This window comes from Tetrao urogallus, assembly GCF_951394365.1.
Source record: "Tetrao urogallus genome assembly, chromosome: 1".
Taxonomy (NCBI): domain Eukaryota; kingdom Metazoa; phylum Chordata; class Aves; order Galliformes; family Phasianidae; genus Tetrao; species Tetrao urogallus.
Window position 1 is genome coordinate 72,816,731 of NC_136813.1, and position 23,969 is coordinate 72,840,699.

The following is a 23,969-nucleotide window of genomic DNA, read 5'->3' on the forward strand; positions in this document are numbered from 1 at the left end:
TAGGTATAGATGTTGTCATATTTCTCACCTGCATGGTCAAGGCAGGCTGACATCAAATGAGTGAAACAGACTTCAGACAGTTAAATTACTGTCTCCCCCTTTTACTAATTGGCAATGATATGTATGTAAATGAATTCTGACCATCACAACAGGTGATACTAAAGGAACATAGGGCAAAAAAATCACTTTGTCTTTGCTGGATCCTGCCCTAAAACCCATCCAAAAATGACATGAACAGTTGATGCTTCCAGCAGTACAGCTTGAGGCAACTGTCCCTACAGCTCTGTGCCAAGTCAGAGCACAGTCCAGGTACTCACAGCTTGAGGGGAATAATAGGCCAGTATTTGGGCTGTTTTTTGTCACAATTTCTATCAAAGATAAGCTGCATGGCAGTCTCCATAGCTAGGATTTTGGCAGCTTCATCACCGTACAATTTCTCCATTTCTGCCATTCTTCTCGCCCCAGGTCTTTCTGCAGGTGGCTCCACAGAACGCTTCATGTTTCTGTAAAGGTCTTGATCAGCCTCCACGTACATTTCTTGTTGCTCAGCTTCCAGTTGCTGCTGTCTCCCTGGACAACAGAAACACAAGACACGTAAGTCATCCAATCATATTTTATTTCGACTTCTAAAATATTACACATTCAAATCTGTGGTGAGTCTAGACAGCCCAGATCCACTCATTTAGGTTGCTGCTAACTTCTTCAAGGGAAGATGATCCTGGAAAACACAGAAAACTTTTCTATTAGTAATAAAAAGTAGTAACTAGTGTTGCTTCAGTTCTTCCCTAATGTACACAAGTCCTGAAAAGAAAAAAAAAACTGTAAGAGTTGGTTTCCAAAGTAATTACTTAGCAGCTGAGATAACAAAACAATGCATAGGACAGTGCAACTTTAGCTGAACCACAGCCAAGAGAAAATGTAATCAGTTACTACTCTCTGAAAATGAACAAACCAGTCTGTCATGCGAGTGCCAGCCATCAAATGTATCCAATGAAACGCAGCTGTAAGCACTGTTCAGACAAACTAGCCAACCTCATCCATTTTGCACGACCTGCAAAGTTCAAAACTGACAGCCTTACTGTCATTGCTTTAAAGACAAGACAAAACAACAGCTAATGTATATCCCTGCACCACATCTTTTAGAGAGGATTCAGAACAGTTCAGAGAGGTGAAACGCTTGGACCAATCTGCCAAAAATCCTCTTTAGTAAGCCCAATTTTGAAGCAAGAAATTGGTTTGCATACATAAGGATACCCTCACTTCATGAGTGCTTCTCTGATGGAATAAACAATGCTTTAGGCAGTTAAAACACAGCATGTGCAGGACTCCTCTCTCATGGGAGACATTCATACATGATGAAAAAAATCTCTTGGGAGGGACTGAACTTCTTCACCTACCAATAACAAATGATGGTTCCTAAAACTGCATCACAGGAATGGTTATTCACTGTTAATGTGAACACTTTTTTAAAACAAGCAGATGCGAGGGACTGAGTTCACTGGTCAGGATGCATTAATCACATACAGGACATACTTCTCATGTTCGGTGCTATGGACCCCTTCTCTCCTTAGAGAGTGAATTTAGCTTCTACCAAACACACGACATCTGCAAACCCTAACCCAAAGCTAAGTATCCTGACATATCCTTGTCAAACATCTGCAGTTTATTGTTACACTGCAAAGCCCTGTATGCAGCAGCCAACTGACTGTCAGACTTAATGAAAGAATTATCCTCTGTACCTCATTCACAGAAAATAGGTATTTTCAACAGTGTAAGAAGAAACTTCAATGCTGGCATCTGCTCGTCAAGAGAGGGACAGGGAAAGCTTCTGTCCTGCCATTTCCACCATTCTCTGTTGATAGAGGAAGGACAGACGAGCTTGAGGGGCTATCAGAATCATAGAGGTTGGAAGGGACCTGTGCAAACCACTGAGCTAATCCCCCTGCAACCTACTCCAAAGAGATGCTTCAATTTCAGTGCTTCTTCTTTAAGGGCACATCCCCAGAGTATGCTGCATTGCCAGAACTCAAGAGGAAACATACATTAGAGGTTCATGTGCATTTCTGGAAGAGTCAGATTTATTTGGTGTGAGGCCATTTCAACCAGAGGTCTTAATTAAAACTACTGACACCACCCACAGAGGGCCCAGCATCATGAGAACAGCTCAGAGCTCAGGTGGCACAGGTCACTTAGATTGCATGGAAGCAAACTTTGTGGGACACCCGGCTGCCCACAACTAGGTAACATGCTTAGAGGACAAACCTGCTGCAAATTATGCAACTCACACTGCATATTCCTTGACAAACCCCGACAATCTATGCTGAAAAAACATCTCCTGCTGCAGGTTATAAAGCAAAACTCTGGCAGGGCAATGAACTGAACCTGCATTTGTTGACTCCTGGGTCACAAAGACAATTCCTTCTACTTCTGTACTGTCCATGGGAATTACTCATTACTTCTATAGCTGCATGCTAGAAACAGCTGCTTCTTCACATGCCAGAGAATATCTCTGATAGCTCGCTGCACACAGTAACACTTAAAAATTAATTTCTCTGGAGATATATAATGAATCCTTCTCTTCGGAAATTAAATATATTTCTAGCAGAAGCTTTATGATGGATGAGTACATTACAGTTTAGTGTGCATCAATCTCTATTCGAAGCACAGAATGGCTCATAAACCCACAGATCCCAACATTAACAATCAAAATAATAATATAAATTATAATTCTATTCTCTGAATTACCTAATGAACCTCTGAAGCATACATTTTACATTACGCTTTACTAGTTGTACATAATGCCATTAACTTCCCACCCTAACTAACTATTCCACAGCAACTGGCCAGAAAATTCCCTGAGCGACAATATTACACAGTCCTAGATCTAAGAAAGAGAGTCTGGGCATGGGCAGTGGACAGAAGTCTGCTCCCCACAGCTTTTAACTGCAGAAGCTGAATTTGAGCACAGAATACGGTAGCTGTTGCCAGTAATGCCACTGCAGTTGCATGGAAGATGTAGTTTCCCATCGCTTATTTGTAGAGAGGTACCACTGTGAGAAGTGTCAGCACCGGCACCATTTGGTACCACGGCACCATTTGGTACCATGGTAATCGTGTAAAGAGAAGCCATGGAATAAAATGGGGACGTAGGCTACTGCTTTTACCAAAGCAGTTATTTCCAGCCAAATACTGAGATAAGAAAGAAGTTTTGTCCTATTGAGAAGCATACTAATTACCTCTGGTGGACAGGGAAACAGAACTCCCCTTACTTCCAGTCAGTCTGGGTTCTGTTACCTCCAAAATTACTTTAAAAACAATACAACTTGTGCTACATCTGCAGCTACTGTCTCATCAAAAAGATGACAGTAAGCCTCTGATAATGGAAAAAAAACCTCAAAACAATATAACTGTAAGCTGTTTATAGCAATAATAGGGAAGAATCTCTGTGAAGAAAGCACCAAACATTTGTCTACAAATTAGACAGCAAGGTTTATTAAAAAGCTAATTCTCAGCCCACAGCAATGAAGTTCCCAGCTCATTTTCAAATCTGAGCTCCACACTCCAAATTTGTCACTGTGCTGTCAAGCAATAAATGTGAAACAATTTTTTTTTTTTTTTTTTAACAATTCTGAGCAGTTTCTCCTTCGCTTCACGCATGCTGAAAAAAACAAAAACAAACAAACAAAAAAAAAAAAATCAAAAACCCCCAAAAACCAGAGCTTTCCTTTATAGCATTCAGTTGCAACTTCTGGCAAGCTTTACTTCCCCCTGTTGTGAAAAAGCATTTTGCAAACGGTCAAAAGGCAGGCACAGCACAGCAGCAGTGTTTGGTTGCTATACCAAGGATAAGAACTGCTGACGTTTTCTTGACTGGCAGTTCTGTTTGTTCCCAAACATTCTCCTCTCCCTCGAAGCGATTTTCAGAAGTAACTTATCCTTTCTAAGTCCACTTCTGCGAAGCCATAGCTAATAACTGGCCAAAAGCTGTTCAGACACCTTTTTCCAAGCGCATTAAGTAGTTTTTTTCTTCACCTTTCAGGAACACCAAGATCTCTACCCAAGTCATACTGCATTCTGGGACATCATCAATTATTCTAGGTCTTTTAAAAGAAGTTTCTTTTCCTCCCACTTTTTCTTTCCTGCTATGGATATCCGCTTTTAATTTTGGATATACTAGGTGAAAGAAATGTGAATGAATGCAGGCGATGACCTTCATACTCAGAGGCTGCCAAAAGCAGGATAAACAGTAAAAACATCTTGGCTATTCACTGCATTTGTGGCTTCATATGCACACAATTTTGCATGCTTTCTGTGGAACTGTGACCAAAGCTCTTCAAGATGTAAGCAATTTTTCCCTATAGGCTCTCAGAAACTCAGAGGTCTTGTTCCTCCTATTTTATAAGAAGGTCATACACTGTTAAGTCTGATCCATGTTGTTTTCTTCTTTGCTCTTAGTATTCTGTGAGAAGATTAAGAAGCAATCAAAAAGCAACTAAGGAATTCATCCTTTTCTTATTAGAAAAAAAAAAAAAAAAAAAAACAGGAAAAAAAAAGAAAAAAGGACAAAACAAAAATCTCAAAACCAAAATGCAAGAAAATTCCCTTATTTGGAGACAAGTCTTCATGAAGAGATTTTTCCACACAAAGAGAAGATGAAAGCAGGGCCAGTAACTATCTATGCTGAATTTTCATTGAAGGCAGTGAAAAATTCACACCCAGCATCCTATGGCATCTTGTACCATTTTTAGCTCCTCGTATTGATACGCTCAGCCCTTTGCTTGCTGTAGCCCAGTGATCACACACAAGCTGACAGCACTTCTCACAAGGCAGCTCTCTCTGTCCCCACTTCTCTGGGTGCACATCACCTGCAGCTGGCTGTGCTACGGGATGCTGACCTGCACCATGGCAGCTATGCCACGATACCAAGGCCTTGCTTGCCCTATACAGCACACAGCCTCCACTGACTTTTGGTTTCTTGCCTATCTAGCACATTCCTCTTGAAGGAATTATTTCACTTTTCCCAGTCTTGGTTCTGCTTTTTCTTTTCCATGCTTTCAGATCGACCTATACCCCTATACCCCTGTTCACATATTCGTCTGCTTACTTCAAGTGATTAATGATTTTGTTACTGCTGCATGGGCACTTTCTGAGCATTCTCATCCTGTCTTAAATGCTACCTGAGCTGAGCTTGAGCAGCCCACGCTAACAGTGTTTAAAACGCTTCCCTTTCCTACTGATTAAAGACTCCTAGTTCCCTGCCTTTGAATGCCACTTCCCACAAGCCTATCTGCTGTGTTAAATATTCTGCCCACACAGGCTTCTCAATGCAAAATGCCAGATTCTTCAGCTCCTCCAGAAAACTAAACAGCTCTACAGTGAAGTTACACGGTTTCTCTGAAGTGATAGCATCAGACCATTTTATTATGCCAGTACTTGTATAAACCAGGCATACCATATAGAAAACCCCAATCTATACCTAAAGGAATTCTAACAAAATAAGGATTTCAATTTAAGAATTTGCCAACAGGATACTCAAGGATCTTAATTTTTCCAGAGCTATCGTGAAAGCTGACATCTCTGTCATCTTACCTGCTGTAGGGAACCTGCTTTGGCAGGGGAGTTGGACTCGATGATCTCTGGAGGTCCCTTCCAACCCCTACAATTCTGTGATTCTGTGATCTCAATCATTATCACTCTTTATCAGGTGCAAGGCTTTATGGAGCAAGAGTTTCTATAGGTGGGAACATTAAAGATCCAAGTAATCACAATCTTACTACACCAGCAGTGTAACTTACACAGTTAAATCACGTTGTTGGCTTGAAAACACCATTCTGGAACAAAGGTGACTTTTTGGGGTAAGTAACTGCCTGCAATGATAAGCTCTCTGTCACCACAATGACAACCACTGTGGAAGAGAGTTACCACAAATGCCAAAGGTGTTAAAAACCCACACACCTATACTGACATCTTTTCCATCCGCTAGTTGAGAAGGGAAGGAGTCAAAAGAATTTGAATATTTCACCCCATGTATCTACAAGCAATGCAATATTCTCCAGAAAAAAAAGAAAAAGGAAAGAAAATGTTCTGTTACAGGCTTTGAAGTAAGAGCAGATGTGACTCCTTGGCAGGCTGAAACTGTGGTTCCACAGACATTCTTCTTTTCTCGGCTACAAAACCAGCTTATGCAGCTCTTTCTTCTATCTTCCCTTAGCTGCGTGTTCCAGCTCCCAAGCCCCTCAAAGACGCTGGTACAACCGTCCCAGGGGCACTACATCGTATCCCACAAAAAACAGTTATATTTAATCTTGGTACACTTTAGTGTCTTGGCATCATGAGCTGAACTAAAATGGCAGCATGGAAGGAGAAGTGAATGGGCTGGGAAGAAAAACAACCTAACCTGGCTTTGGTACTAAGAAATGTTCGCTGAACCACAGTCTGACTGAAAACTTAGTGGTAAAAGCAGGAAATAGTTTGAGAAACATGAGTGTCTAAGAAAGATGCAGTAGCAACAGGCTGTCAGAGCAGACAGGAAACAGATTTTGCAAATCTAAAGTACTCAGTTTGATTGTTTCTTTATTATAACATACTTTTACAAATTTCAAAGATGAAACTCCTGTAGAAACAGGGCAAGATCACTTACTAAGACAACAAGCGACTAGATGTTATCTTTGAAACCAAGATGAAAACGTAGCCAGGAAGCAAGGTTAGAATCACGGCGTTCCACTCCCTGGTTTGCTACTGAATAGTACTTACCACTCCTGATAATTATCCACATCATGCTTCAGTGTAATTACTCTACAAAAGGAGCCTAATGCTCTCCTACCTGATAATTATGAAGAATTAATTATCTCACATAAGTTTGAATTTTTTGTGGTAACTGGATGAAAGCTGCACAGTTAACTGGAGATTAAAAAAGCTGATTTCTGTTCCACAAATAGGATTAAAAACTAAGAAGGACTGTCTTGTAGTCTCCAGAACAAACTGCCCAAGCTCCTAGACAGAAACAATACAAGCCTTCACGTCCACGTTTACATTAGCAGTAGGCTACACTGGTTACCATCCTTTTAAACAACCATTAACTTTTATTTCCTCCTACCACCTTCCACAACAAAACCCTTCAGAAGGGATTTTTTTTTACTCCACCAGAAAATGAATTGAAGCAAAACCCATGAGCGTGAATCCACCAGCCGGCTCCATGGAACCCCAAGAGGAAGCCCTCTCTAGAAAGTGGAATGCTCCGAATGCAGCTCTGCATCAGATATGTGTGCATCCAATAGCCACAGAGAGCACAAAACACACAGGCACACCCAAGGTAACTAACCAGAGCACTGTATCACACAAACCAGAGATACTAAAGCATCCCAACTGTACATCTGCACCATCTGAAAGAATCAAAAAGCTGGGAGGTTGCTGACCACCATGCAGAAATTAATACAGGACCAGGCACTGGCAGCTGCCTCCAGTACGGATCAAGCCTACAGAAATAAGATTAAATACAGACCAGCTGACTCTGCACTCCCATCCCCCAAACAACTCCAATCTGTCGTTGATGGCAACAGTGCTGACGCCAGACAAAGACACCAGTGCTAGAGTAAACAGAAGGATTACTTAAATCTATATATAACTGTATCCATATATACACACAGCCATACATGGCACAGCCGGAGTAGATTGAACAAAGAAATACACAAAATTAGAAGTGCTTCTTTAAAAGCAAACCAAAACAGTGAGGAAACGTGAGTTTCACTAACGGCTTTGTATGTGTCCTGAATAGAAAGTAGGCACACGCACTGGGAAGACAGTATTTTGTGATGTATAGTGCTCAACAGCCAAATAAAACTGAATGTTTGGGGCTTCCATGGGAACAAAAAGGAGTAGCCTGTACGAGTCTTTTAAAATAAACATGTACATTAGAATTTCAATTAAATTTCCTCCTTGATTCTAGCCACAGATCATACTGTGGAATTCAAGCTTGTTCTGTGTTATGATATGGCAAAGCAACTCAGTAAGATACGCAGGGAAATCTGCTAAGCTACCAAAGCAAAGACTTTTGAAAGCAACCTGTGCCCACATCACCAACTTTTTGAAAGAGCACGGTCAGACTATGAACAGAACTTTCAGTTAACCAGCAGGTCCAGAAGTCAGTGTCACTGCAGCCATGAGGAGCTTACAGTCACCAATCCAGATAAAATTAATCTCAGAAGGAAATGTACATTTTTTTCCATGCTGCTAGTATAAAAAACACAAATCCCTACAGTGTGTTGCCTGACCAATAATTCTGTAAGAAACATCTGGAACTAAAGAAATCAGCACATAAAACTTACAAAAGAAAGGGCCGAGGGGTTACTTTGGAAATTAACTTTCCTTCTGAGTTTCTCATTGCTACCATGCTAAAAAAAACACATAACAAATTAGGACTTCAAAGCCACCACAATAGTTTAAGAGCAATGCCAGGATGCATACAAACAAAACACAAAATAAATGCTTAGTTCAGTTTCTAAACTTGCCTTTCACCTAGCATCGTATCATTGCTCTAGCAAATTAAATCAGATTTACTTAAATGCACAAGGTTAAATTGTTGTGCCTAGTATGGAAAAACACAACAGCAATAACAAGATGAAAATATGCCAGAGAAAACCTGCAGATGTGTGCCTATCATACCTTCTGCAAAAGGGAAATGTTTGACATTATAAGTAGTTCAAGAGCCCCTTGCTGGAGCAGAGGTCTAAGCACTGTCTCCTTTCAAAAAGGCAGCTTTCAGCATCCTGGCTTCTACAAAGTTATTAACACTCATCAAGTAGGAGCTTCATGTCTCCCTTCTGTGACTTCTCTGAGCAGTCTGGTCTCATGGTTGGTGATTCTGCCCTGCACATAGCAGGGGGGTTGAAACTAGATGACCATTGTGGTCCTTTTCAACCCAGGCCATTCTGATTCTATGACTTCAGTGGTGCAATTCCCACATGAAAGAAGCACTGAAGAGACTGGAAGAAGGGAAGATTTCACATGAGGAGAGCCATCAGAGTAAAATCCCTAAGGGAGAAACGACCCAGGGAACTACTGTTCAGTGAGCCTCACTTCTGTGCCTGTGGAAAGACCATGGAACAGATCTTCCTACACGATATATTAAGGCACACGAGGGATGAGCAGGTGACCCAACACCTCCAGCATGGCTTCACCAAGGGAAGGTTGTGCCTGACCAATCTGGTGGCCTTCTGTGATGGAGTGATGTCAGTGGTGGACAAAGAGAAGGCAATTGATGTCATCAACCTGGACTTGTGCAAGGCCTTTGACATGGTCCCTTACCACACTCTTATCTTTACATTAGAGAGACTTGAAAGGTGGAATATTCAGTGGATAATGAATTGGTTGGAAGGTGACAGAGCGAGGGCTGTGGTGAATGGCATTATGTCACTACGTCTAGGTGGAGGCCAGTGATGAGCCAGGGGTCCATCTTGGGACCAGTGCTCTTCCACAGCTTCATCAACAACATCGATGATGGGCTCGAGCGCACCCTCAACAACTTTGCTGATGACACCAAACTGAGTGGTGCAGTTGACATAGTAGAAGGAAGAGATGCCATCCAGCGGAACACTGACAAATCCAAAGGTGGGCCCATGTGAACCTAATGTGATCAGCATAGCAAAGTGCAAGGTTTTGCACGTGGGTTGGAGTCATCCCAAATACATATACAGACTGAGAGAAGCTTTACCTACTGAGAAATAGAAAGATCAGAAAAAGCAGATACTTCTCCTCGCACTCCACCAAAGCCAGCCAGATAATTTGCTAACTGCCACCTCAGCACTTCTTCCTCCTCCAACACATTACCACAATGACATCCTCTGGACCTGGATCAGGCAAGGTCTAACATGCTCTCAGGAAACCTACGTTCCTTTGCAAAGTTTCCCAAATTTACACGTGAATATGTTGTTGCTTTAAAAATCAACTCTCGCGGCTTTGGCAGCTACAAATGAAATTAAACCCAAGAGACTCTTACTCAGCTAAATGTGAACAGTAACAATCACCAGTATACCACCTATGGTGTTTATTTCATACATGATTTCAGTAAAAATACCCACTTAAAATTTATTCTTCATTTTACACTGTCTCTGTGATTTCAATGTATAGCAGAACAGTGTTTTGACAGCTTAGAATGTCTTTGAAAATATCAAGGGAAAGCTCTGACATCCAGCTAAACAGGTTTTTGTATTTGGAAGCAAACAACAACTGTAACTGATGAACAGCTGGATCAATCCATGCTGAGCACTTCATATGCTAGCAGTACAACTTTTTTTTAGTGTTGACACATCAACAAACTTCTGTGTTCCCGAGAGACAGGTAAGTGCCACTGTGCCCCTATATGGCTGAGAAGGAAAGATTATTACTTTGGATATGATGCTAAATTCCATCCATTTTGATAGCTCTTGTGTATCCAGTCCCAAATGACATCATGTCCAAGGCCACGATGGAATTCTATAAAGGGCACCCAACTCTAAAACCGGTAGCCCAAAAGCCTCTGTATCTCTCAATTTTGAGCATGCAAGGAGGTAAGTTTCTACAAGAGTCATGCAGTAGGAAGTCCTTCAACTCTCAGTTTCTGTCCATGCAGCACCCACAGCCCCTAATTACAGTGGGCAAGAATTTCATCTGGATGCTTCTGATAAAACTGAGGAACCATGAAAGGCATTGAAAAGCAAATGGGTCCTCTGAAGTTTTGGCTTTAGCAACATCACATTAAAACTTGCAGAGCTGAGTTATGTCTCCAAGCAAATCCATACAAGACATTTGCTTTCTAAGAGAGTGATCTAAAATTTTAATGGCTTGAGAAGTATTGTTGCACCATACTGTTGTAGACTCTGAGCAGATTTTGGAAATAAAGAGCATAAAAAAAAATGCACACCGTGGTTACATTCATTTCTACCTTGGTCTCCTTCAAAACGCATTCACTGAAGTACCGTAAACCTTAAAACTTTAATTGTTCATGCTACAGCAGCTCCCCTAAGCAGACACAAAAAAGACTGGGTTAGAAAATACTTAATTCATAGCCACTGCCCAATTACAGGGTTGTGAGCCCTACATTAAAGATGGATGAATTCAGATTTATCATCACAAAACTGAGTCAGAGCTCTTTCCTAATTGAACGCATTTAGAGGTCTACAAATGCCACATGTGGCACTCAGACAGAATCACTAATCCAGGAATTTTAAGGGCAATAGAGAAGTGCATAACAGACTGCCTGAGTCCAGTGATCAGCAGCGAATGGCTTTTACACCACCTCCCTACAGCTATCAGCATGATCTCACCTGCTCTTTTCCACAGCAGCTGCAGCTGCTCTCGCAGGCTCCCCTACAGGGACAGAGAATGAAGCGAAGACTAGGGGAACCCCACAGAGCAGCTGCAGATGCTAATGGCATAAGCAAGCAGACAGACATGACTTCAGAAAATTACCCAGGACCAGTTCCCAGTTTAAGTAGATTTTGTGCGTTCACCCAGCAAACCTTCTGAAAGTTGTTCTTGCTCTAACAAGAAGACTGGGAAGGGATTCCTTGCGGTCTGCAGAGTGGCTCTTCACCTGAGCTTCATGGAGCCCAGGTACATCACTGCAGTATACCTTCATGCTTTGAAAACCGCATGGACACGAAACAGGAGATGACACTCTGCTTGTCTAAAAATGAATTGCCAATTTCTTGTAAAGAGAAAGTTCTAATAGCTGACCTATCAGAGCTACAGAAGAGACCATGTACACAACTGCAAACTATTGAGTAGTTTTCACTGCATCTTTCTGAGACCACCAACAATCAATATTTACCAACAGCAGACCTAGCATGCAGATGGTAAGGGGCAAGGCAGCTGAGAGAAGCAACGATGTCTGTCCCATGCATCTTATCCTCATATCCTCAAGAAAAAAACCCCATTCAGAAGGAATTTTACTACAGCAGCGATTTACAAAGAGCAGCAACAATACCAAGTTGCCAGACTTCACCGATTCACAAATAAGACATTTTATTAAGAATAAGAGCTCTCTGGGAGAAAAGGAGTTGGAATTTTGCACTCATTCAGTAAAGTTGTCAATAGGATGTATGCAGGGGTGACATCTAACTTCAGTACTAAATAAAAGGCCTGGAATGAACAACTCTTCTCAGATCACACTGTTTATTCTTCTGTCACTTAAGGCTTTCACTTCTTGCTAAGGTCTCAATATCTCTCATAAACGTGAACATATTGAGCCTCTCAACAAGCCACCTGAGGTATGTGTTATCTCCCCTGTACTAATGGAGACAGAAAAATAAAGGGTGAGATTTTAACCATAGGTTTCCAAAGTTTAATATATATTTTCACTCTGAGACAGCTTTTGAAGCATTCTTCACTTCCATCAAACGAAAGAAAAAAAAAAAAATATGGAGACACCGGACACCTCAACACTCCTCTTAAAGCAATGCCTACATTGCAATTACACTGAACCAGACAAGCTGCTTCCCTCATGCCCCTAGAAATAGCCTGCTGCACCTCAAAACCTGTAACCCACAGCGTGCTTGTGCAGAACGAGCGCAGCACAGCCATGGGCAGACAAAGCTGCAGGCTCCAGCCTCAGCTCCCCTGAGTGCCCAGGCTGCATGCTTGGAGCATGGTTTACAGCACTCCTGGTCGTGATAGCTAGAGCATCCCAGCAGCAAAACGACTGCACGCTTGGCCTTTGCTTGCACACTTTAAGCGGATGCCAACATTGTCAAAAAGTCTCAGCCTGAGGCACGAAACAAATAAGAACAACTTCAGATATTGTAACTCCTAGCTCCATATATGAACCTCACAAAATCCTCCTGACCATGCAACAGAGGAAATTCATTTCTGACTGTATCTGGTCCAGTGATGCAGGAAGCACACAGCCACCTTTTCTCTCTGTTCCATTAAAAGTTTTAGCAGCATAACAGCCACCAGTTGCAAAAGACAGGCTGGATTAGTGGGAAAAAAAAATCATAGGTCCACACAAGAAGACCCAAGGCCATTTTCTTGACTATCTCTAGGAACGACATTCTCTAGGAATAACTGTGTTCCCAAGCTGATACTCTTACTACAATGTTCATTGCTTCCCTTATGAAATGGATATAAAAATGTGCCCAACTCTGTTGTTCTGCAAATGCAATTCAGAACCTTTTTTGTTTCTTTGCAAGTACAGATTACCTTTCAATGCTAAGGTGATGAAAAACAGTGGAACTTTTCTCTGTTTCTGCAGCAAGGAGGCATTCTTCTGCCACTGATTACCAAATAACAACCACCTCTCTGTTGGCTGCACCAGCTCTTGCACTTGAGAAGACCCTGCTGCTACATGATAAAAGGTTCAACCATTAAGAAGAGATATTCCTCCTTCCATTAAATAAAAAAACCACCCCATGCTTCAAAAACGTATCTCAAGCAACCACATGTATTGTGGAGAAACTCTATTTCACAAGTTCTTCTCAGAAACTTCAGCAATCCAGCTTACAAACACAGTGGTAAAAATTTGTATGATAGCAAGGCTGACAAGCCAAGGAGTCAAGCAGACATTTATAGATCACCATGTGCACTGTTTTAGCAGTCCAAGGCAGGGAAAAAGAAGCAAAAAGATTCTGGTCATCTAGAGAACTACTAGAGTCTATCAGAGCAAAATGAGTAACAGAGAGAAAATCTATTTCTTTCATTTTTGGTAAAGCATGGTAACAAACATGAGCATAAATGCCTTTATTTTCCACAGTACAAAGACTTTAAACAAAACCAAAAACTTCATGGATCTGGTATTATTCAGACAAGTTTAAAACACATGGAAAATTCCATTAGTCCCTTGCCATGGAAGAGGCAATGGCCACTGTCATTTTTTTCTGAAACCCAAAGGAAAAAAAGACTACAAATTGCAGATTTGAAACAAACATCTTCATTCAGCATTTCCTTTCAATCCGTTTTCTTTTTTTTTTTTTTTTTTTTTAAAAGGGTTTTCCATCTGGCACAAAAATTTTAAGTTGAGACAACATTATTTTGGGAACAGCTGGAGGGTCTACGCGGGCAATACAAACAGGCTTTAATGGAAAAAGAGTCACAGCATTAACAACTGACAGACCATTATCCTACAGTAATGAACTGACATGACAGCACTTCCCTTTGCTTTTGTTTTTAAATAAAAGACACTTTCATTGCCTGCTGGCTGCTACAGAATGGTTCTCAATGTATTTGCAATGTCATATTTACTCAATTACGGCAGTCATCTTGTATGTAAAAAGGGAACAAAGAAGAAGTGCGTAACGACAAACCACATTTCAAAGGCTAAATTTGGAAGTGCAATAAATAAAATACATTAATTAGACAATTCACTGAATTGTTAGGCTCGTGAATCTTACTTTCTTGCTTTTGCCCCTTTAAGTCTTGCAAACATAAGACAATGCATTCAGCCCCTCATATCTAGGACACCTGGAGAATGAAGTACACTACCTAGCTCTGACAGGTGTCATAACTCAGAACAATGATTTCATGCTTTTTAACAGCCTCAGTGAAGACCTAAGTGCTACTAAAAAACATCCCCAGGAAGCACAGGGAACTGGAATCATCAGTTAAGATGAAGAACAAAACCCCTTAGAACAGATACACTAAATAATTGTGATTGCAGGTAAACAACTGAAAAGAAATCAAAACTGCCTGTAAGGAATTTTAACCAAGTGCACAGGATATCTAGAATATGGAATAAATTTGTGGTGCATTAATGTGTCTGAGCTCATACAGACTCAGCAGAACCCTGCTCACAATTACTTTGGGGCATTCCAGGAACACTTAACTTGACTGCAACACGTGATGAGAATATAAAAACTATGAGGAATTTGATATGAATTCAAAGACAAAAAAAAGGTTGTTTGTGAACAACTGTATCCCTGCTAAGCGTTAAATCATGCAGCAAGACTTAGAGCTTGCCAGTTTTGAAGGCTTTACCGTATGTCAGCCAGCAACTGAATAAAAACTGCTGAAGAATAGGCATACTCCTGTAAGTCTGTGCTGGGTACTGAAAACTGAACTCAACCTGAAGTTCTTTTCTGTGGCTAGTTTAAAACAATAGCTTCCTTCTCTTTGAAACTCTTCTTTTGGCAATTAGTATTAAGACTTGTATTTTACCTCCCAGACATATGCCTTTCCCACCTAAATCTCAGGCCTATTTAAGTCTTTCAAATAAAGTTTGCAAGACTCTCTTCTAATGTCTGTGACCCCTGTTACCTCCAGTGGACTCTTCAGCAGGCACTAGAAGTGAGAGTCTGATAATTTCAGTCTATTTGACAACTGTTCCTCACGTCGATGAGACATGGGTCACGGCTGAGAACCAGCCGTATTTAACTTGGTAAATCAAAGCTCTCATCACACACACATCCAAATAGCTGCGTTAAGTCTGTGTACTACTTCCTAATTTTGCAGGTCTTGAAAAACAGAATAATGGTGGTCATCCACTACAAAAATAAACCAATTCTCCAAATTCTATACCTGTATAACTCTCCTGTAGGAGCCCAAATTCCCTATCTGGCCCATTGCTCCTCTCCCATATGTCTCACACTTCAGCAAGCTGCCCATAACCATATATCAAACTGATGCACAGTACTCATTTCAAAAGAGCGAGACAGATGTTTGTTTGCAAATGCATATCAAGGTGGAGGGTTCAAAGGCTGTGAACTCCACCTGCAGCCACTTATTTACATCAGAGAAAGGAAACTCGAGACACAGCCTTCCCTTAACATTCTCTGGCAGCTGGCTTATCCTTCACCTGATTGCCAAGGTCTCTACTGATATTCTCCTTTGACATGCCCAGTTTAGGGAAAATTTAAAATTCTCACCTAACACTACCAGTGGCTCTCCCAGGGATGGATGCCTAAACTTCAGGTGTAGCTGAGCTTTATAATGCCTATGTTCCTCTAAAGATCTGTTCCTAAGGTAGTGAGACAGCCCACAATGTATAGTTTGGGATTAAAATGAAAAGCTATCAGAGGGGAAAGAAGTAAGCATGGGTTTCCTTTGTGCATTTGTATTGTCTCAGTTTTCTTGAGTATCAATACAGAACTACAGGGATTCCTCGGCACAGTATGAAAGATAGAACATGGCAGTGGAACGGACTGCACCTTAATGAGCTTCTAAATTTCATTTCATTGTTCTGAAAAGACACCCAGAAAAACGAATAACACTACTTCACTGTGTGATACTGCCTTGAACAATCTCACATCAGCTCATTACCATACAGTGAGGGAAACAGAGATTCTCTCCTCCTCCTGCTACTTCTGCTACACAAGAAACTTCAACAGAACAAAAAAAGCATTTTACTTTTCTTTCTCCATCCCGCAAGAAAAAAAAATATTTCTGAACAAGCTTACACTATATTTTTAATTATTTGTAAAATTAGCATTTAGATAGCAGCAGTCACCCAAGAGTTCTGTAACACTTTTATATTTTAATTAAATCTAGTGCTTGTTTACTTTTTCATGCCTTGAATAATTACATACAAGTATTACCCTCACTTTATCATACCACAAAGAAACTTCAAATGACAAGAAACTGAGACTTGCAGTAGCTCAAGGCCAGATTCTGCTTAACTTCAGACTAAGATATGGAACACCGTCCCTGAAGAAAGTGAAGTCACACTTACCCATAAATAGGCTAGTATATGGCACAGAGCAGAAACCTAAGTATTCCAAAAGGTTCCAAGTATTCCGTGGTGGAAGGAACAGAAGTCAAACCTGCATTCTGAGCCACAAGCCTTTTCCTGATTCACCTGCTCATCATGAAGGATATTTTTCATATTTTTAGCAAGAGCAGGCAGTGAGGGGTCAGGAATAGACTGAACAGCTATACCAAGGTCACATAGGATTTCCGTGACAAACAGCATCTGTAAGCCCAGATTTCCCCATTTCCAGGACACCACTTTAATCACTCACACACCTTTAAACACCATTAATCATAAAGATTAAAAAAAAATATCAAAGAAAGTACCGCATTTTCTAGAATTAGCCAAGCATCTTGAAGTACCCTGTCCCTCACTAAAGGAATGTTTCAGAAGAAGACGTCAAGCTGATGCTGAAAAATCACGGAGAGAAAGGGCTAGCACATCACACACTACCACTTGAGCTCTTTGGCTCATGTCCCTTTCCTAACTACAGGAACGGTGCACCATACTGATAAAAAGCATGAAGTTAAAGCTGAGGAGTCTCAGCTCATCGGATACCTCAGATCAAAGGCCTTAGAATAACAAGATTATTTCTCCCTTCCAATCACTGCCTTTATTATCCTTTTCTTTCTTTTAGAATATTTCCCTCTTCTGGTATGCATAGAAAGCTCTATTAAACATTTATTCTGAGTACTTCCTATTTGAGTTAAGGGGAAAAGTTGTTCTCATCATACTACTTTTTAAGAACACATCATTAATCTATCTGCAGTATTTGTATATGAAATAAATACCAATAAACTTTTTTTTTTAAGGAATTTCACAGAAAAAAGATGATCAAGATCTGAGATAAATACTAAATCTTTGGCTTACATCCCCTGCCTAATGACTTGGCTCCAGATCAAGATGCAAAATAAAGAGAAACTTCTGGTATAGTATAGAATGAAGAGTACCTCAGGGATGCAGAGACAAGAGAAAGGTCTCGGAATTTTACTGTTGGGTTAGCCAAAAAAAGAGCAAAGAAAATGGCTGCTCCATAATACAGAACACACGGAGGTTTACCCCAGGGCTCAGTAGGGTTCATGCAGCGAAGCGCCTCCTCTGGGTTCCCCTCTCAAACATCCAGCACATTAATTATGTTTAACCTTCAGTTTCAAGAACCCCAGAGTTTTTAAGAATACTGTCTCCTAGACAAGCAAGTTAGTCTCCTCTATGCAGTCATAATTCTTTCTCACAGAAAGTGTTTCAAGATTTTTCAAACAGTTATTTCTAATGAATTGTACTCAACTGTACCCATTGGTTTTGCCTGATTCAATCTGCTTGGCTTGCCCACCTGCAGTGCCTGTTTCTATAACTGTTACACAACCTGTAAACTCTGCAACTGTCCATGACTCACTGGCACGGCTACGAAGCACAAGAAAACACCAAACAAGCACAGACTTACGTAGTTCCTCTCGATGCCTCTCTGTTTGGGCAAAAAACTGGCGAAGTTCCTCTGTGATCTCCATGTTACTCAGGTCATATTCAAACTCCCCTTCGGACTCCGAGTCTTCCTCCACTTCAGAGTCTTCCTCTTCCTCCTCCCTCTCATCATCCTCCTTCCCTGGCTGGGCATCCACATACTGCTGAGCTCTGCCACGTGGGCTATAGTTGGAAAAATGGTTGTGGGTACATGAAGGGTCATCCCCATCCCAATCTGAGTAGCGGCTACCTGGTGAAGCTGCATAAGGAGGCCATGGTACATGATAAAAGCACTCCATGGCTTTCCTGTAGGCCTCCTGGTGTCTGTGCATCCAGCGCACAGCTAAATCATAGTGCTTCCAGTATCTTGCATACATTTTCTGAAAATACCATGGCTCAGCTTCCTCCTGCATCCAAATGGGGGGAATGAGAAAACAAGCAGTAATTGAGAGATAAAACACTGGAAGAATAAGCCCTGTTTGTACTTTTATCATCGATCGCTCTTTTCCTAAAGGAAAAAAAAAAAATCTAAAAGAAAAGGCCAACTGTTAACACAGTACAAATGCATTACACTTTGTTACTCTTACAAGAGATTGTTTTTTCATCATCGTATCTACCAAGGAAGAATTCACAACAGAGAGTTGTAGAGTCCAGGAGGTTTCTTCCACACAAGCATTTGTACAATAATGGTGGAAGTCAGTGGTTTTCAGGGAAAACACTGTGCAGATGTATTCCACGTTTCCTTTAACCACTCACATGACTTTTAAGAACAGAGTCATTCCAAGGTGTATGCATTACAACCAACACCTGATTTCCAAATCCGCAGGCAGAAAACACAAGAGATTAAAATTCCTCCATACTAAACAAAGGCATTCATTTTATCCAGTAACATATTTCCTCTATCTGTCTGCCAAAGTAAGTTTCTCAGGAAAGGTCAAATGGCAATTCAGCCAAGTTCATATAGCCATTGTGGCCTTGATCAAAAACAAGTCTGTATTTATCCAACTTCCAGTTGCCAGCAAATCTCCCTTTTGTACTCGTCAGCAACCAACATGTGAAAAAGGGTAACAAAGTACCACTGATAAAGCGCAGGGAAAAAGAATTCTACAGAGGGAAATGTACTGCAACACCGCTGTCTCTTGTCCTGCGTCTGATCTTAGTTTCCCTGAAAAAGCTCAGTTTCACTCTGCCCATGTTCCACTAACAACTGAAAAGCCCTGAGCCCTGTCATACAGACCATTTCACCTCTCTCCTCACTCTACTCACAGAGATCAGCATATAACAGAGGATCTTAAAAGAAAGCCACAGAGTAGTAACCTAAAATCCAGAACAAATAAAACACAGCCATTCTTCTTCCTGACCCATCTTGATTTCTATAGATCTTTTACCTAGGCAAAACAGAATGCCTGTTAAATGAGAAGACTTCTAATTAAACCACCTTATGGCGAACACTCAATCCATGGCAAGATTAGCCAAAGTTTTCGGAGATGAATGTGACATTTACAGCCCTTTATTAGTTTTTTCATTTTATTCTTTTTTAGAGGCATTCAAGAAAAAAAAAATCTTTGTTTTCTTGATCTGCACTGGCACAAATTCCACAGCTTTAAAAGAATGGCCCTCTGGAAAAAAAAATTAAATCCCCAAACAAAACAAAAAAAGAAGCACTTTCCATTTAATGCTAACAAAGTAAACTAGGTTAATTTCATTTATTTCTATCTGTTTTCATTTTCTTTTTGTCAGGTAATAATGCAAATACTGTAGAGATTGGAGTAATTATTACTCATACCAAAAAACCCCTCAACTGTTATGTTTCCCTTCTTTCTACAAAGCTGAGCCCATTACTCCAAAAGAGGTCTATAAATGCTTGCTCTCTTTCTAGGTAACTGCTAAGTGCTTTCAGAATTAAAAGATCCCCAGCCATGAGAGTACATAAGAAAAAAAAAAACCACCTCACACAATAAAACAAACTTGCATTCCTTAATAAGTTCTGATTAAAACAGCACCCTAGTCGTGAAGGCCTACAAGGCTCAGCAATCCAAATTAAATGATCAGATAAGTGATCCCTCCCATAAAGTAACAATTCATGGATGTTAAGCTTCATGGCCATTGATTCTCATTTTAGTCCAGTACTGCGTTGCTACAAGACCTATCATATGAGAAGATTTATTTCTAAAACGAGTGGGTGCAAGAGAAGCATCTGCCTTCCATATGGAGTTTCTTCATTCTTAATCATCCAGGGACCTAAAAGCTATGATATACAATGTTTTTTTCATTTATTTATCATTCTTACTTTGCTAAAGAATGTCACAGTGACTCCTCATCCTTCAACAGATGAGAACGTTCTGTTGTCGAATTTGATACATTCACAGGTTACTTACAGAACATTTCATTTTTCCCACTACTTAAAAATCCAGTTTTGAAACATCATGCAGCTTGACAAAAGCAGAGATCTCCGACACTCTATATATTTCCAAAAATGACAACATGTTCTTTCAAAGCTCAGAAAATATCTTCTTAAATGCTTCCAAAGAGCCCTTGATGACTTTACTCTAAGCTCTGGAATCCAGCTGGTTGACTGGCTCCAGTTGTTAATTTAGGAGAAAGGAAGACAAAAAGCCAGTTCATGGAGACAGGACTGGGATGCTGGTGCCTGTCCAAGTACTTTTTATGGCTTTTCTGTTGAAAGTGACCCTTAAAACCCCCCTTTTACATTTGAATTTTAAAAATCCATCTGTTAAAAAAGAAATTACAGAAATGTTTTACACTGGTGTGGAAAGAGGAAGGGAACACTTTAAAGTCTATCTTAGTTCTATGTCTGTGCTTTTTCAGCTGCAGAATAAATGGAAATAAGAGATTTCCTCAAGAAAACAAAAGCTATAAATCTAAGGCAAATGATCAGAGTCCTCTGTTATTTTCCTGTTATGACTCCGGAGCCTCCCCAGGAGTAGACAAATCACTCACTGTTGTAATCTGAATTCTATTTCACAGCCATTTAAATATTTTCACATCTAATTTTTATACGTCTGCGTTGACAATTCAATAAAAGTGTTTATATGCATTTTGTGTATAAAATATGACTAAGCAATCACATTGAAAACCATAAAGACTGCTTACCATCTCTTGTGGAGTTTGTTCCATGATCACAGTGAACTAGAAAACAAAACAGCAGCTTTTAATTCATAAAAATATGCATTATGATGGTCACAAGTAATCAACATATTTTTCATTAAACTTGAGTACTATGGCCTACAGGTATTGAATACCTTTTCTCTGTTGCAGCTAGCTGACGTCTCGTACTGGTAGTTTTTTAGTAGTCAGTACAAAACTCAGTCCTTAAAATCCTCCCCTACAATACTAAGGTGAACAGGGAGCCACCTACTTCTATACAGCCTAAAACGCTGAGACTGAATGATTTTCCACATTACTATCTTCTGTTTTATCCCACACATTATACTTGTATAACCTTTATTTTCTAAAGAAAATACAAAACAAACACAAATCAAACACAGTGTCCTTGCTTTTTAGCAGAATCTGCACAGGGGCATCCATAAAAGTTGGAAGTACCACAAAATGCTTAAACTCCTCTTAATTCCACTTCTGTAAATCTTCTGATTAACTTAGAGCACACTTAAAACTGCACAAAACCCTTTCTTTTGATTTACTGCTCTTTTTCTCCAGACAACCAACCCCATCTCCTGCAAAGGAAACAGACTAACACAGGCTGCAATGATATTTTTGAATGTGAGGAAAAAGAAAGAGGAATACAGGCAATGGGAGAGAAGGAAGAAAAAAGAAAAAAAAAAAAAAAAAGAGGGGAAGGGGAGGAAGGGAAAGAGCAAAAGCATGAACAAGATCACTGTAACCACAAGGTTTTCTACCTAGAGAAGCTGCGGATGCCCCAGCCTTGAAGACATTCAAGGCCAGGTTGGATGCAGGCCTGGGCAGCCCAATCAAATGGTTGGTAACCCTGCTCATGGCAGGGGGTTGGAGCTTGATGATTTTCAAGGGCCATTCCAACTCAAGTAATTCTATGATTCTAAGGCCAGATTTGTATTTGCCATCATTTTCAGTGTGATCTACCAGCATGGAACACTAAGAAATAGTTCAACTTACCTCCCTACCTGACAATTATTTTATTACAACATTAGCTACTTCATCTACATACTTCCTCCCAGGACTGCCATTCAAAACTTGGTGTACATGATGCCTGTGAAAGGTAACAGGCACCCAGCATGCTAAACCACCACTGCTACCCATAAAACATAGTCAAAGGCTCTTCCCAGCAATACTGGAATATAGCCAGGACAGCACTTACTTACAACTGTTGTAGATTTATATCAACGTAAAACTGGGATTCTTCACAACGCAATGAATGCAGGACAAAAACCACTTGTGCTCTGTCTCCTATTTAATACTCCTAATTAAACAGCAATTTTTTGCCTCTTAAGACAAAACGTACTGAGTGAAAGAATAAGGATGAGCCACATTAAAAGAAAATGCAAATCGTGAAGCTACCACAAGGGCAGATTATTGCCCTTAGTATGACACACACTAAGCTCAAACCCATAAATCCTCAGTCAGACCACCAAGGAGCCCTCCGTACACAAGCAGTCCATTGCAACCAATGGGTTGACACATAAATAAGTGAAAGGACTGCATCATTAGGCAAACAAAGTGCATGAAATCATTGTATTCCCCCCTGCCTACTTAAAGCTGGAAGGATAAAACCCACTGAGATCACTGAAAAAAAAAAAAAAACCCACTGCAGTGACTTCTAACAAGTGCCATCCTCACCTACACAGAAGACTCATGGGCTATCCTCTGCGCACTTCAAACATCTCATTTCCATGCTACCTCTCATCAAAACTTCTAGCTCCGCTCTCATGACTTAAATGTGTACTTTCTGTCCCTTTCCCATACACATCTGGACACTGTCAAGGTCACTATGTCTTTTCCTTATACTTAAGAATCTAAGCTCATGGCAGCCAACTCTTCAATTTCCAGAAAAAAATTAGGTACATTTCACATTCATTATCCCCCTAATTCCTCCTACATGACAGAAGGTTCTTCGAACTAGCTTCAACATAAATAGAAATCAGATTCAGAGCTTACTGTAAATGTATTTTTTAAAGCAGTAACCAGTGAAATTTGATACTTTATTACTAATACACAACATGTACGTGTGCTCTCTAGTGGGGAATGGAAGAAGGAGGGAAAAAACCTGGAGAAACTATTCAACTCTATTCAGTTCACCAAATATGAAAGAAATTATCAAAGAGAAAACTTTCGTTAAGTTTTACTGCTTCCTTTTCTCGGTTTTAGAATATTTCTTCACAGATAATTAAGTATGGAGGCAATGTGCTTAATCAAAACAGGATTGTTTCTTTATCAGCATCAGGCAAGTAGACATTAATGAAAATAAATATATCCGATCAAAGTAGTGACAGAACTCAATTTGTTTGGAGTCAAATGAAGTTGAGACCAATCGTTGTATTTTAAGACTTGGTAGCACAGTATGGAAGCCAAACCATCTTCTGGTGTATCAGATACAGTGTGTCACATGGCTGCCATATTGGAGGCCACAGGTACTGCTCAAAAGGCCCATCAATTTAGGATCAAAGACAACTGACTTTATTTAGAACACTGATGATTGGAAAATTAACCAGTCTGTGGTACTGAGATAAGAACACAAGTTCATAGAATCACCAGGGTTGGAAAAGACCTTCAAGATCATCCAGTCCAACCGTTCACCTATTCCCAATAGCTCCCACTAAACCATGTCCCTCAACACAACATCCAGCCTTTCCTTGAACACCCCCAGGCTCGGTGACTCCACCACCTCCCTGGGCAGTCCATT

General features: G+C 40.4%; 1 protein-coding gene across 1 annotated transcript; it reads right to left on the reverse strand.

Annotated features, from left to right (window-relative positions):
* Positions 1-313: 313 nt before the first annotated feature.
* Positions 314-21,250, reverse strand: GEMIN8 (gem nuclear organelle associated protein 8; the record flags this gene model as incomplete). Its single annotated transcript, XM_079543333.1, has 3 exons — positions 314-570; positions 18,096-18,519; positions 21,227-21,250. The coding sequence occupies 3 exons, from the start codon at positions 21,248-21,250 to the stop codon at positions 314-316; spliced, it is 705 nt and encodes a 234-aa protein (XP_079399459.1).
* Positions 21,251-23,969: the final 2,719 nt, after the last annotated feature.